Consider the following 13,445-nt stretch of genomic DNA (forward strand, 5'->3'; position numbering starts at 1 on the left):
TCGTTTCCTCATCTATAAACTAGAAATGATACTTTCTTCCCAGGATTGACGAATAGATTGGGGACAGCATGCATAAACGTTCAGGTGGCTATGGTCCTTACACTCTGGACAAATTTTTCAGAAGCACAACTCTGGTGCCGACCCCTACAGTCCTTTGCAACTCTGAACTCTTTACTAGGCAGGCATTTCATCCCCAGGGTTTTAGAAAAGTAAATAAAAAGTAATACTTAAATTCCGGGGTTTGGGGCGGGGAGGGAACCCCACCCTGGAAGGGATTCCATTTTCTGAGTCGGTTGTGGAGTTGCTTGACTTTTAAGAATAACCCAAACATTCTAATTTTTCTGCTCTGAAGTTAAGTCATGCAGCAGTGAGGGGCTGGACTCCACATTACCGGATTCCGTGGGTCTTATTCACCCTTAGTCCTTTCCTTCAGCTCATTTAAAACAACTGGGGGCCCAGACGCCTGTCCCTGGCATGCAAGGTCTTCACCAATTTTGGTCCTCATCTACTTTTCTGTCGTAAGTCCCACTGGCTCTCTGCACATTCTCTAGGCTTCAGTTCAAACAGAATTCCCATTCTACTTATTTTCCCATACACACACACACATCAAACCGGTTGCCGTCAGGTCAGTTCTGACTCATAGTGACCCAGTAGGACAGAGTAAAACTGCCCCATAGGGTTTCCAAGGAGCAGCTGGTGAATTCAGACTGTTGACCTTTTGGTTAGCAGCTGAGCTCTTAACCACTATGCCACCAGGGCTCCATATATATATATTGGTTCACTTGGATCTCGTCTGCAGACTCTGCCTGCGCTTCCCATCTTAACTATTCAAGATGCTCCCAAAACTTCTAGCCTCAGACCAAATGCCACCTCTTTCAGGGAACCTACCTTGAGCCCTAGGTCACAACCCCTACCCCAACCTGAGCCAAAAGGGGCCTCCTCTCTTCCTCCTATACCTTTCTTTGTATTGCAACGCTTCTCATCACCTTGTCCATTTATGTAACCCCTAACATGCCTTCTCACTTTAGTTATGCCAACAGTTATTAACAACCACTGTGCTGAGATCACTTTGGAGTTTGCAAGGGTGAGAAGTACAAGTTTGGGAATGATTTACTTTTCTTCTAAATAACAGTAGAAGATTTATGGTTATCTCTATAATAAAAAACTCACTGCTGTTGAGTCAATTCTGACTCATAGTGCCCCTGTAGGGCAGGGTAGAACTGTCCCACGGGGTTTCCAAGACTGTAAATCTTTACAGAAGCAGGCTGCTACCTCTTTCTCCGGTGGTGCGGCTGGTGGGTTTGAACCACGAACTTTTGTTTAACAGCCAAGCACTTAACCACAGTACCACTAGGGCTCCTATCTCTATAATAGTGTCACTCATTCCCCTGAATTTCAATACACTGTTTTGAGTTGGAAAGGAAGGGATGGGACTGAGCTAGTGAGCTGGGAGCTGTGCCTCAGTCTAGATCTACCCAGGGTTGTGAGTGAGAACTTCCAGCATCAATTCTCATCGCCTCCTCTGGTAAAGCACACAGCCTGGTATACAGAAGATACTCAGACAAGTGTGAGGGATGAATGAGTAAGTAAAAGTGAAAAATCAGCTGTTAGAGGAAGGCTGATCTTTTTGAATACTTTGTCTTCCTGATTGAATGGAAAAGGCACTGGATTAGTAAGCCAAAGATCACAGTAGAAACTGACTATGTAATTTTTAAAAAGTCTTGCAGGGACATGTTTATCTTATTTAATGCTGCCTTCGTAGAACCTAACACATTGTGGGTAATCAATAAACATTTGTTTAATGAATGAACGAATACATATTTGAGTCCTGGTTGTTTCATTTGTTTGTGGGTTAAAGGAGGACAAGTCTTTTTACTTCTCAAACTTCAATTTCCACATCTCTGAAAAAGGAGCCAATTGTAGAGAGGAAAGCAAGGGTTACCATTTCTTTTATACCCCACAAACTGCACTATAAACTTCAAACGTTTTGTGTGTGTGTGTGTGTGTAACGCCTATAAAACATTACTGGAAGTAATATAAAGCTCTCTTATAAATGGTGCAAATGCCCCTATTGATCCCTCAGGAGGTGCGTTCTTAGTATGAAATAGAGGAGGAAACTTAACCATTATCCAGCTCACTTGATCAATGCACAACAAAGAACTTAATAACCTGAAGCCTAAAGGAACTTAAAAACCTTAAAATTTAAAAACCTATATATATATGTGTGTATGTATATACATATACGTATACGTATACGTATACGTATACGTATACATATACATATACATGTATGCATACACAATATATATGTGTGTATATGTACACACATACATACACATAAAATAGATACATACACAAATATAATGCAGAACACTTGAAAAATTCAGAAACACATGAGACCAAAATTTGGAAGTAATCTCTGTTAGCCTGCTTGGGTGTGTTTCTGTTCCACCTAGAATGTAGAAAATGGAAATAACATCACTCCCACCATCATAACAAGAAAGAGCCAGATAATCTATAAAATCATAACTTTTCTTGAACCCATCAGACAGCTGAGGTCATAGGGAAACCACCCAGCCTGAAATTAATGGAAAGACAGATACCTCCAAAGAGAGAAGAGGAGACAAGACTTGGGCAATGACTCGTCTGTGATAGAGGAAGGAAAGCAGGACATCCCCACAAATGAGTAAAAATAAATCAGCTAAAAAGTTTAACAAATTGTTAAAGGCCAAGTGTGAGCTAACTTGAGTGTACAGAACTTTGGGAGCTTCAGCCACAAGGGAAGTTTAAACCCATCCACAGGCTCTTCTCCACAGATTTCACCAGGTATTCATGAGAAAGATTGGGGGTCGGGATAGTAGAAGAGAGAAAGTCTGTCTCAGAGGTGTATGCTTGGAGGAGGAAAACAGCTGCTGCTGTGAGAATGGCACAGAATCCCTTTGGGAACTTTTAAGCCTATGAAACAAAAGCCTCAAATAGCAAAGGGAAAATCAGCAAGCCTGTTGATCCTAGGGCAAGGGGAAGACCCACCAACAGCCTTGGGAAAGAGGAGCATGCCCATCTCCAGGCATATATACTATTTACCTCATACTATTCTACACATGTTTGACAGTCAAACAAAAATTACAAGACAAACAGAAATGTAAGAAAAGAGCCCACTCTCAAGGGACAAAGCAATCAACAGAACCAGACAATCAAATGGAATTTGAAATAACTGACTAACGTGGCAACCCCATGTTTTATAAAGTTGAAATTGACTTGGAGGCGATGGATTTGGTTTGGTTTTGGTTTAGGAGTAATGTGATCTGATCATGGTGATGATGCAGGACTGGGCAGCATTTCGTTCCATTGTGCATGGGTTCACCATGAGTCAGGGGCTGACTTGACAATGGCTAACAACAGCAACAAATGATTAATATGTTAATGGTCCTAATGGAAAAGACAACAAGCATGAACAGATGAGGAATTCTAGCAGAAACAGAGAAACTTTAAAAAATAATTTAATGAAATGTTAAAAATGAAAACAAAAACAAAATATGGTAACAGAGATGAAAAATGCCTCAATGTTCTCATCAGTAGAATTCACATATTCAAAGAAACAACCAGTAAACTTGAAGATAGGTCAATAGAAATAACCAAAATCAAAATACAAAGAGAAAAATGAATGAAAAAAGTGAAACAGAGCATCCAGTAGTTGTGGGACAGTGTCAAATGGTCTAACACAGAGGTAATGGAAATCACAGAAGGAGAAGAAAGAACACAAATAGAGCAGAAGAAATATTTGAAGAGCTAATGGCTGGGATATCCCACAAATAATGAAATGCATCAAACCACAGAGCCAAGGAGCTGTGAAAACCTCAAGTAGGACTAAAAACAAAACAAAACAAACAGAAATGACTCATTACCACCAGTCCTGGACTACAGGAAATGTTGAAGAAGATTCTTCAAACAGAGGAATATGATGTTACATAGAAGCTTGGATCGACACAAAGAAACGAAAATCAGAAATCATTAGAATGAAGATAAATAAAAAGACTTTTATATCTTTACTGGTTCAAAAATATAACTGCCTTATTGTACCAGTCTGGCCTAAGTGTTGATACTGGCTTTATTCATAAAGGCCCAAACTGGAAACAACTCAAAAGCCTTTTAGCTGGTGAATGGATAGACAAGATCAAGATGGGCCAATAAGCAACATCATGATAAATGGAGAAAAGATTGAAGCTGTCAAGGATTTCATCTTACTTGGATCCATAATCAACACCCATGGAAGCAGCAGTCAGGAAATCAAATGACGTATTGCATTGGGCAAATCTGCTGCAAAACACCTCTTTAAAATGTGTAAAAGCAAAAATGTCACTTTGAGGACTAAGGTGCACCTGACTCAAGCCATGATATTTTCAATCATCTCATGTGCACGTGAAAGCTGGACCATGAATAAGGAAGACCGAAGAAGAATTGATGCCTTTGAATTATGGTGTTGGTGAAGAATGTTGACTGTACCACGGACTGCCAGAAGAACGAACAAGTCTATCTTGGAAGAAATACAGCCAGAGTTCTCCTCGGAAGCGAGGATGGTGAGACTTTGTCTCGCGTACTTTGGACAGGCTATCAGGAGAGACCAGTCCCTAGAAAAGGACATCATGCTTGGTGAAGTAGAGGGTGAGCAAAAAAAAAGAAAGACCCTCAAGGAGATGGACTGACACAGTGGCTGCAACACCGGGCTCAAGCATAACAGTGATTGTGAGGATGGCACAGGATTGAGCAGTGTTTTATTCTCTTGTACATAGGGTCTCTATGGGTCGGAACTGACTCGACGGCACCTAACAACAACAAAATATGCTAAAAACTACAAAACTCTGTTGAAGGAAACAAGAGAATCTAAATAAATGAAGAGATATGCTGTGTTTATTAATTGGAAGACTCAATATTGTAAAGATGACAAATATTTCAAAATTGACGTATAGATTCAATAAAGTCCCAATCAAAATCCCAGAATGGCTTTTTATAGATTCTACAAAATTAATATGCAAAAGCAGAGGAACAATTTTTTAAAATAACCAAGTCAGAGGACCTATACTACCAGGCTTTAAGACCCATTATGAAACTACAGTAATCAGCCCAGTGTGGTACTGGTGAAAGGAGGGATGAATGGAACAGAGCTGACCAACTGATTTTGACCAACACATATATGACCAATCAATTTTCCACAGAGCTTCAAAGGCAGTTCACTGGAGAAAGGATAGTCTTTTCAACAAATGGTGCTAGAATATTTGGATCTTTCTATGCAAATACAAAAAATGAGCCTTGATCATACCTTACAGCATATACAAAACTTAACTCAAAAGGAGTTATCGACCTAAATATAAAGCCTACAGAATTATAAAATGTAAAGCCTAAAACTTCTAGAAGAAAAAAATGGGAGAAATTTTTGGTGATCTTTCTTGGCAAAGAATTATTAGATATGACACCAAAGGCAAAATCCATAAAAGAAAATACTGAAAAATAGGACTTCATCAAAATTAAAAAATTCCTGCTCTTTAAGATACTGTTTTTTTAAAAAAAATGAAAATGCAAGACACAGGTTGGGAGAAAATATTTTCAAAATACAGGTCTGATAAAGAACTGTATCCAGAATATATTAAGTACTCTCAAAACAATACTAATAAAACAAACAACCCAATTAAAAAAAAAAAAAAAGTAGGCAAAACACTTGAAAAGATACTTCACCAAAAAATATAAATGGATGGCAGATGAGCAGCTGAAAAGATGCTTTGCATCATTAGTCACTTGGGAAATGCAAATTAAAACCACAAGGTGCTATCACTACACAATTATCAGAATGGCTAAAACAAACACACACAAACCCTGACAACACCAAGTGCTGCTGAAGAGATGAAGCAATGGGAGCTTCATACATTACTTGTGGGAATGCCTTTTGGAAAACAGTTTGGCAGTTTTTATAAGGTTAAAGATATACTTACTATATAACTAAGCCATCCCACTTCTAGGTATTTACACAAGGGAAATGGAAACCGTCATAAAAACCTGTATGTGAATGTTAATACTAGCTTTATTCATGACGGCCAAAACTGGAAACAACGCAAATGCCCTTTAACTGCTGAATGGACAAACTGTGGTGTAGCCATATTATGGAATATTACTCAACATGGATGAATATCAAGTGTACTATACTAAGTGAAAGAAGCCAGACTCAAAAGGCTATGTACTGTATAATTCCATTTATAGAACATTCTGGAAAAGGCAAAGCTATAGGGACAGGAAATAGATGAGTAATTACCAAGGGTTGGGGATAGAAAGGAGTGTTGACTACAGAGGTGCATGAGGGAATTTTCTGCAGTGATGGAACCATCCTGTAGTTTGATCGTGTACACTAAAAAGGGGTAAACTTTAGTGTGTGGAAAGTATACCCTCAGTAAACCTGAATTTAAACAATCACATTAAAAAGCTATAAAAATATAAAATAAATCGATAGAACAAAAGTATCTGTTGTATCAACCAATGTAAATGGGCTGAACTCACCTAATAAGGGAAAAATAAATCAGATTGGGTGATAAAGTAAATTCCAATGGTTCTGAACGCAAATGAGTTATAAAGGTTAAATATAAAAGGATGAGAGGAGATGAAAACACCTGTGCCCACCTGTCAGGTAACGCCTGCAGCACCGTGGGCATCAGCACCCCGGAGATAGCTTTGTAGAGGATGGAATCACACACGCCGACGATGTTCACCACCGTGGAGGAGCCCAGCACAGGCAGCATGTGGGGCGGCATTCCTTGCCAAAAGTGCAGAAGAAAACTTTGAACCTGCATCGACCCACAGAGAGGAGAGGAAGCATGAGGTTATACAGGGCACTCCATCAGAGCCTCAGGACTCCACCGAGGCCAGCCCAGTCGACCATGCTGCCATCACTACAGCCTGGAGCTGTAGAAGCTGTGCCTGGCTGGCCTCTCATGGTTCAGGAGGCCCTGGAAGCTTCTCCTGCCCCAAGTCTTCCCACTGCCGGAGAACCTCATAGCCTGGGAGTCTGGGGCCTCCTCCGCCCTGGGAGAGAGGAGGAGGACATTAATCCATCAGCCCCTTCAATGTTCACCGTGGTCTGGGAGATGTTTATGAAAGGATAACAGGATATTGTTCATAAGGGGGTCAGAGCCCGCTGGTACCTCAGGGCCCCTGGGTGTTATGGAAGGAAGGGAAAAGTGTGGGAGTTGCAGGTGTGTGTATGGAAGGGAGGAGAGAAGGTGCCACAGACAAAATTCTCTTCTTTGAAACTTATGCATCCCAAACTAGGCAAACTGCAAGGGTCTCTTCATAGCCAAGGACCTCCGTTTTCTCAAAGAGCCCTGGTTGGTTGGTGCCATTTTGGGATGCTAGATGGTGATGTCTGGATGGTAAGCTACCTGGGCACATGAATTATGGGTGATTGATAGTTTTTTAGATTTCCAACCCCTAGCCAGGGAATGGGAACATAACAGGTACTCAACAATGGGAGTCATTATTAATACGATCAGAGCAGGAACTCAAGGGGTGCTGTTGATGAACAAATGGCGGAGTTAAGTGTCCATACCAGAGAGCTCCTGGATGGCTCCCCTACACCTGTTACCTTCTAGTGTGTGAGTTGGAGGTGGGGACAAAGCAGGGGTGGTGGTGGAGGGTGGGACAAGATAAGGGAAGTGAAGGGAAATAGTAGAAGGTGATTAAATGGTGTATGTAATAACGTTCAGAAATACCTCAACTTCAGCTAACATTGAAAAGCGACCCATCTTGAAGCTGGAGAACAGATAACTGTGAATGTTTGTAAATTCTAACAGGCATGGGTTGCTTCCTGGACTGTGTGTGTATCCCTCTCTCCCCCACAGGTAGGTAGCATTACTCACATCCCTGGCTCCTAAACCAGACCTGATCTTATCTGGGAGATAATTTAGTCCCTCCAGTCTAATACTTCAGAGGTGATATTATCATTGCCATTATCTTTATTTATTGAGCTCCTATTAGATGCCAGGAACTTTGCATAGGTTCTCTCATTTAATATGCATAATAATCTGACAGCTGAGACATTATTTGTCCAATGCCAGATAGCAAGTCAGGGGAGAGTTGAAATAGAACCCATGCCTGCTTGGGTCCTTCCACCACCCAGTCTTGTGGCTAGCCTCATCTTCACGTGGTGGCTGGGCTTCTATCCCATTCCTTATGCCCACGTCTCTTCCTAGGCTTCTGGGTCCTTCAGGCCCCTTCCAGGAGTAGGGGCTTGCCTCCCTCTGACCAGGCTGCCTCCAAGAAGTGGAGTGCTGCCCTGCCCCCAGCCTGGTGACAGAGCTCAGCTCCCTGTGGACAGATTTCCCCCATCTAAGGGCGAGGGAAGCATGCCCCCCTGAGTTCCTAGAGGAGAAAATAGACACTGCCAAAAACATGATCAAAGTGTTGAATGAAGTCAGCTCTATAGATTGTGAAGCTTAAGTCACAGTTCTGTTTATTCCATGACAGGGAAAATATTGCCAAGTTTTCTTCTAGATAGAAAATTAAAACAAAGAAGATTCAGGTGAGTGAAGACATCGTGGGTTCCAAACCTGGCTCCACTATCAACCTGGAGTGTAACATCTCAAAGCCTCAGTTTCCTTTTCTATAAAATGGGATCAAAATTTATCATAGGCATTGGTAAATATTCCTAAAATAGACTTATTATAGTGCTTGGCACATGCTAGATGTTGAATGAAGGTTATATTATTTTATCATAGAGGCACTACCACTACTAGAAATCAGCGTACCGCCCTAAGCATTTGAGTCACTCTTGCCTAAGTTTCTGAGAGTCGCTCAGCCAGGATCCCCATTGTAGCTCTGCCCACCTGTCAAGGCACCTGTCAAGACACCTGTCAAGGCACCTGTGCTGTCATTGGGACACCTGGCAGCAGACTCATGGCCCAGCTTGGCCCTGCAGATGGCTATATCTCTTGGACAACATGCCTGCCCTCCAGAGGACCCTCCTCGCCCATCCCTGGGCATAAGCCTCAGGTCAGGCCCTGGTTCTCCCTGTCTGCCCTTTCAGCTCTGAGTAAGAAGCCCTGCCCAGTAGATTCCTAAGATTTGGTAGATTCGGAACTCATTTGCCTTCCTTAGTTCTCCTTGCATGCAGTCCTACTCCTCTTTTACACAAGCAGTTAATTTCTGGCACAAAGTCTGGAAAAGATTAGCTGCTGTGTAGGTTAAAACAAATCTGTGGAAAACTGGTGACTTTAGCAGGCGCCTGTCTGTTTCAAGTCTGTTCAGGCTGCACAGGGAGCCCTGATCAGTCCCCTGTCTCTGGAGCAGCCTTTTCAGAGGGTGCATGATCAGTTTTGACCTACCCTTTGCATTTTAGAGCACTTAAATCGACGGCACTTGGTTTTTAGGTTTAATGTCAATACGAGCTCTGGTGGTGCAGTGGTTAAGAGCAAGGCTGCTAATCAGAAGGTCGGCAGTTTGAATTTATCAGCTGCTCCTTAGAAACCCTATGGGGCAGTTAGTTCTACTCTGTCCTATAGGGTCACTACGAGTCTGAATCGACTTGATGGCAACCGGTTTGGTTTTCGGTAATATCCAATAAGGAGCCTTGATGGCATGGTGGTTAAGCACTCGGCTGCTAACTGAAAGGTTGGTGGTCCGAACCCACCAGCTGCTCCACAGGAGAAAGATGTGGCAGTCTGCTTCTATAAAGATTACAGCCTTGGAAACCCTACGGAGCGGTTCTACTCTGTCCTATAGGGTTGCTATGAATTTCAGTGGCAAATTTTTTTTTTCCTGGCTTAATGGCCAGTGGCACCTGTTCCCTCCTGGGGGCAAGAAAGAAGAGGAAGAAGGGAGAGTAGCATGAAGATGAAGAGTGGAGACTTGGAGGTTAGATGTGCAGGTGATTCCTGCCCCTCACGCTTGTGAAGTGGACAGATGCTGTGCTTAGGAGGTAGAGTCAACTGGACATCCCAGTGGACTAAATATGGAGGATGAGGGCAAGAGAAGACTCAAGGTTTGTGGCTTGAGCAGTTAGGTGGTGGCAACTTAAGACTTGGGAATGACAGATTTAGGACAGGAAATTAAGAGTTCTGATTTGGCCATGTTAAGTTAGATGTCGAGACAAATGAATCGGGAGCCCAGGACTAAGTATGTAAATCTGAGAGTTATCAGCTTTTATAAAGTAGAGATAATGATGCCTAACTATTGTCAGAAATAAAATAACTTATGTAAAATGCCTGGCATCGTGTAGGCATTTAACAAATGGAAACTTGTTATTAGACAAGACAGTAAGTTCTCTTTACTCCTTCAAGCACAAGTGGGGAAAGAATCGGAGGTAAATGATTGCAAACGATTTCTTAAAATAAGTTTTTGGGGTTATCGGTTTCAATCCCCTGAACTCTCAGCCCTTTTTCTCTGGGCTCAATGAAGTTCTGAAGCATCAGATGAGCTTCTTGAGATCTCCTCAGCAACTTCTCTTTTTTCTTTCCCATGTCCATGTTTAATTCATTCCTAGTATACTGGAATCTTATGGAAACACATCTGATGATTTCCAACCAGAGGTATTTAATTGCTACACTATCAGAAGGACCTCCGTAAAAATAGCTACCATTTATTATGTTCTTAATATAAAACCGATACATCACATATACAATTTCATGTAATCGTCACAGCTTTACTATGAGGTTTTATTATGAGGTATAATTATTATCTCCATTTTGCAGTGAAAGAAACTGAGGCTCGGAAAGATGAAGTACCTTTCCCAAGGTCACAGGCTAGTGAATGACAGACCTGGGATTCAGACTATCTGACCTTACAGCTGTTTGTCTAATGTAGTCTGGAGAGGACTTTGCAGGGAGTTCTCTATGTACAGACTTGAACTCTTTGTATCTACCTGACACTGTTACAAGTCAGTAGTGTTTTAATATCCATCCATCCATCCACCCACTCACCAACTATTTTACTGAGTGCCTAAGAGTATGGCTGGTAAGGATACCCTAATGAACAAAACAGACAAGATCCCTGCCCTCAAAGGCTTACACTGCAGTGACAGGAGACAAACAATGAGCAAGCAAACAAGATAATTTCAGATTGGGAGACTAGCGTAAGTTGTAGCCTCAACAGATATTCAAGATCTTGAAGATTTGAAACAAACTATAAAGTCAGGGTGTACCAGACGCACCCACCACGCATTATCGATGACTTTTCTCAGCTGTAGGAGAAAGCCACAAAGCTCATCAGTGTAAAATATCCTCCCTGCATTTTTTCATGGTTAGTTAGAATGAACCACATCTTGATTAACCATCTTAGAAACAGCCACCAAATATCCCTGCCAGGGGGATAGAAAGAACATGGGACTAGAGGTGTCCAGTGAGGAAAGATCTAGTCATAACTTTGGTTCTAACCAACTATCTGACCTTGGGCAAGTCTCTTAACCTCTCTGGTTGGTATATCTGATAAGAGCAAGAGTAAGCATTTGTATGGTCTTTTATAGTGCACAGGGAGCTTCTAGCAGGCATTGTCTCATCTCATCCTTCTAGTAATACTGTGACTTAGATGGGCAGAAATGGTATTTTTGTCTTTCATTTGTAGGATGAGGAACTGTCTTAAATCCAAGCCTGGGTCTCCAAGTTTGGCATTTTTTCCCATAGGAGCACTCTTTTCGTTGAAGGTTTCCGGACTTCTCACCATATATTTTGCATGCTAATTGCCGGTTTGTATGCCCTTTTCTTCTTCCTTATTCCTGGGGCTCAGAGCAGTATCTGGCACCATTGGGCACCCAAAAAGTGTTGGAAGTAAGGGAAATGAGATGATGAGAGTGAGTTTTGAGTAAGGAGGATGGGTCAATAGTTTTGCTGTTAGTCGATATGGCAGAGAGGGACAGCTGTCACCAGAGATCTAAGCCACCTCACTTCTGTAGGAGTGTAAGCTATAGTGTAGAGCAGCTGCCCCATGAGGGACCATACTGCTCAGCCCCATTGGGACCAGCTGTTGCCAATGGGGTATGGGAGAACGTGATGAGTATTTTTGGAGGGCTGACAAGGTTAAGAAGGGGGTGCCTTCCCTGGAATCCTTTTCCCCAGCCATCAGTTGAACAAAGAGGACTCCAAGGCTCTAGAGAAGGGTATAGCTACAAGGTGGAAGGAGCGGGAGTCCCTGAACCACTCCAGCAACTAGCCTTCCAACCAAGAGCACACTGATTTGATTGTGACATAAGTGAGAAATAAACTCTTAATGTGTTAAGATTTGAAGGCTTATTTGTTACAGTGGCTAGTGTTGTCTTAACCAGTCACGAATTATTATTTGCCTTGATTTCACTCACCTTTGGAATGTAACACATAGCCTAACCAGTGTTATGCGAGAAAGAGGTGATTTTAACTTCTTAAAAATATTTACTAGAAGGGTGGTTCAGGAAATTTAGGAGATTATGAAGGACGTTTTAGCAATCTAATGTGTAACAGTCAAGAAGTGGAAGAATAGTATCTCTGCCAACACGATGCTATCTCTTCTGGAGCTGTGTCTACGAGCCCAGCGGCAGCTCTCATACAACCACCTACCACACAGGGTTACTGGGGGAACAGTAAGCAAGCTAACACAAGGAAAGCAATTAACACAGCGGGGTTGCCGTGACTTGGAATTGACTCAACAGCAAACCACAACACAACAGGTGCTCAATAAATGTTCGCTGCTATGAGACAAAGTGGTGCAAAGACAGAAGAATATGGGCGAGAAGAGCATTTTGTAACTTATATCGTGTTTTACCTCTCCACCTTCAGTAACGTCCCAGTCCAGGGAGTCGCTGGGATCTTTTCCACCAACAACTACTGGTTTTACAGCCCTTTCAGAGCCTGCATTATCTTCCCTCAGAGTGAGTGTCCACATCCCAGCCCAGGGTATTTTAGCCTGAAAGGTGTTTTGTTTTTTTTTCCAACAGAAAAGCCTCTGGTTTATGGGGTAAAATGTGTGGCTTCTTGCCATGCCTCTGGAAGGCTTTTTTGGATGGCATTTTAGACAAGAGGATTTTATTGTCTCTGATTATGTAACAGAGGCTTCCATCCTTTCTCCTTTCCCCCTCTCCATTCTTTGACCATAATACTTAAAAATGAAACTAGAATGAACGTCTTTTTTTTTTTTCTTTGTATTCAAAGATGGCCCTACTGCTAGGATTTGATGGAAGTGTAGGCCAGACCTTTAGAATGGAGGGTAACCAGCAGCAAATGTACTGAAATGGATGAGCCTCAGGAAAAGATTAAATCTAAAATGTAAGAAAACTTGTCTTTAGTTTCTCTGAGTCTATAATTTGGGGTGTAATTATGCCCTGGCAAAATTGTCTTCCTAGTATGCCAGTTGGGCAGGATGGGGTTCACCAGTTTGACCAAGGAAAAGGCCGTGCCAATTTCTATTAAAATATAAGATCCGTAAAATGGCGATAATGATAGTAC

General features: G+C 42.0%; 1 protein-coding gene across 3 annotated transcripts in view; it reads right to left on the reverse strand.

The window, feature by feature from the left end:
- RFX4 (regulatory factor X4) overlaps window positions 1–13,445 on the reverse strand; it is a 165,712-nt gene that overhangs the window by 66,046 nt on the left and 86,221 nt on the right. For all 3 annotated transcript variants that reach the window (XM_064283660.1, XM_023539153.2, XM_003405309.4), the window contains one exon: window positions 6,664–6,827. In XM_064283660.1, the coding sequence (XP_064139730.1) occupies window positions 6,664–6,827 (164 nt within the window). The remainder of the gene's footprint in view (window positions 1–6,663; window positions 6,828–13,445) is intronic.

The sequence above is a fragment of the Loxodonta africana genome, chromosome 4 (assembly GCF_030014295.1).
Source record: "Loxodonta africana isolate mLoxAfr1 chromosome 4, mLoxAfr1.hap2, whole genome shotgun sequence".
Classification (NCBI taxonomy): domain Eukaryota; kingdom Metazoa; phylum Chordata; class Mammalia; order Proboscidea; family Elephantidae; genus Loxodonta; species Loxodonta africana.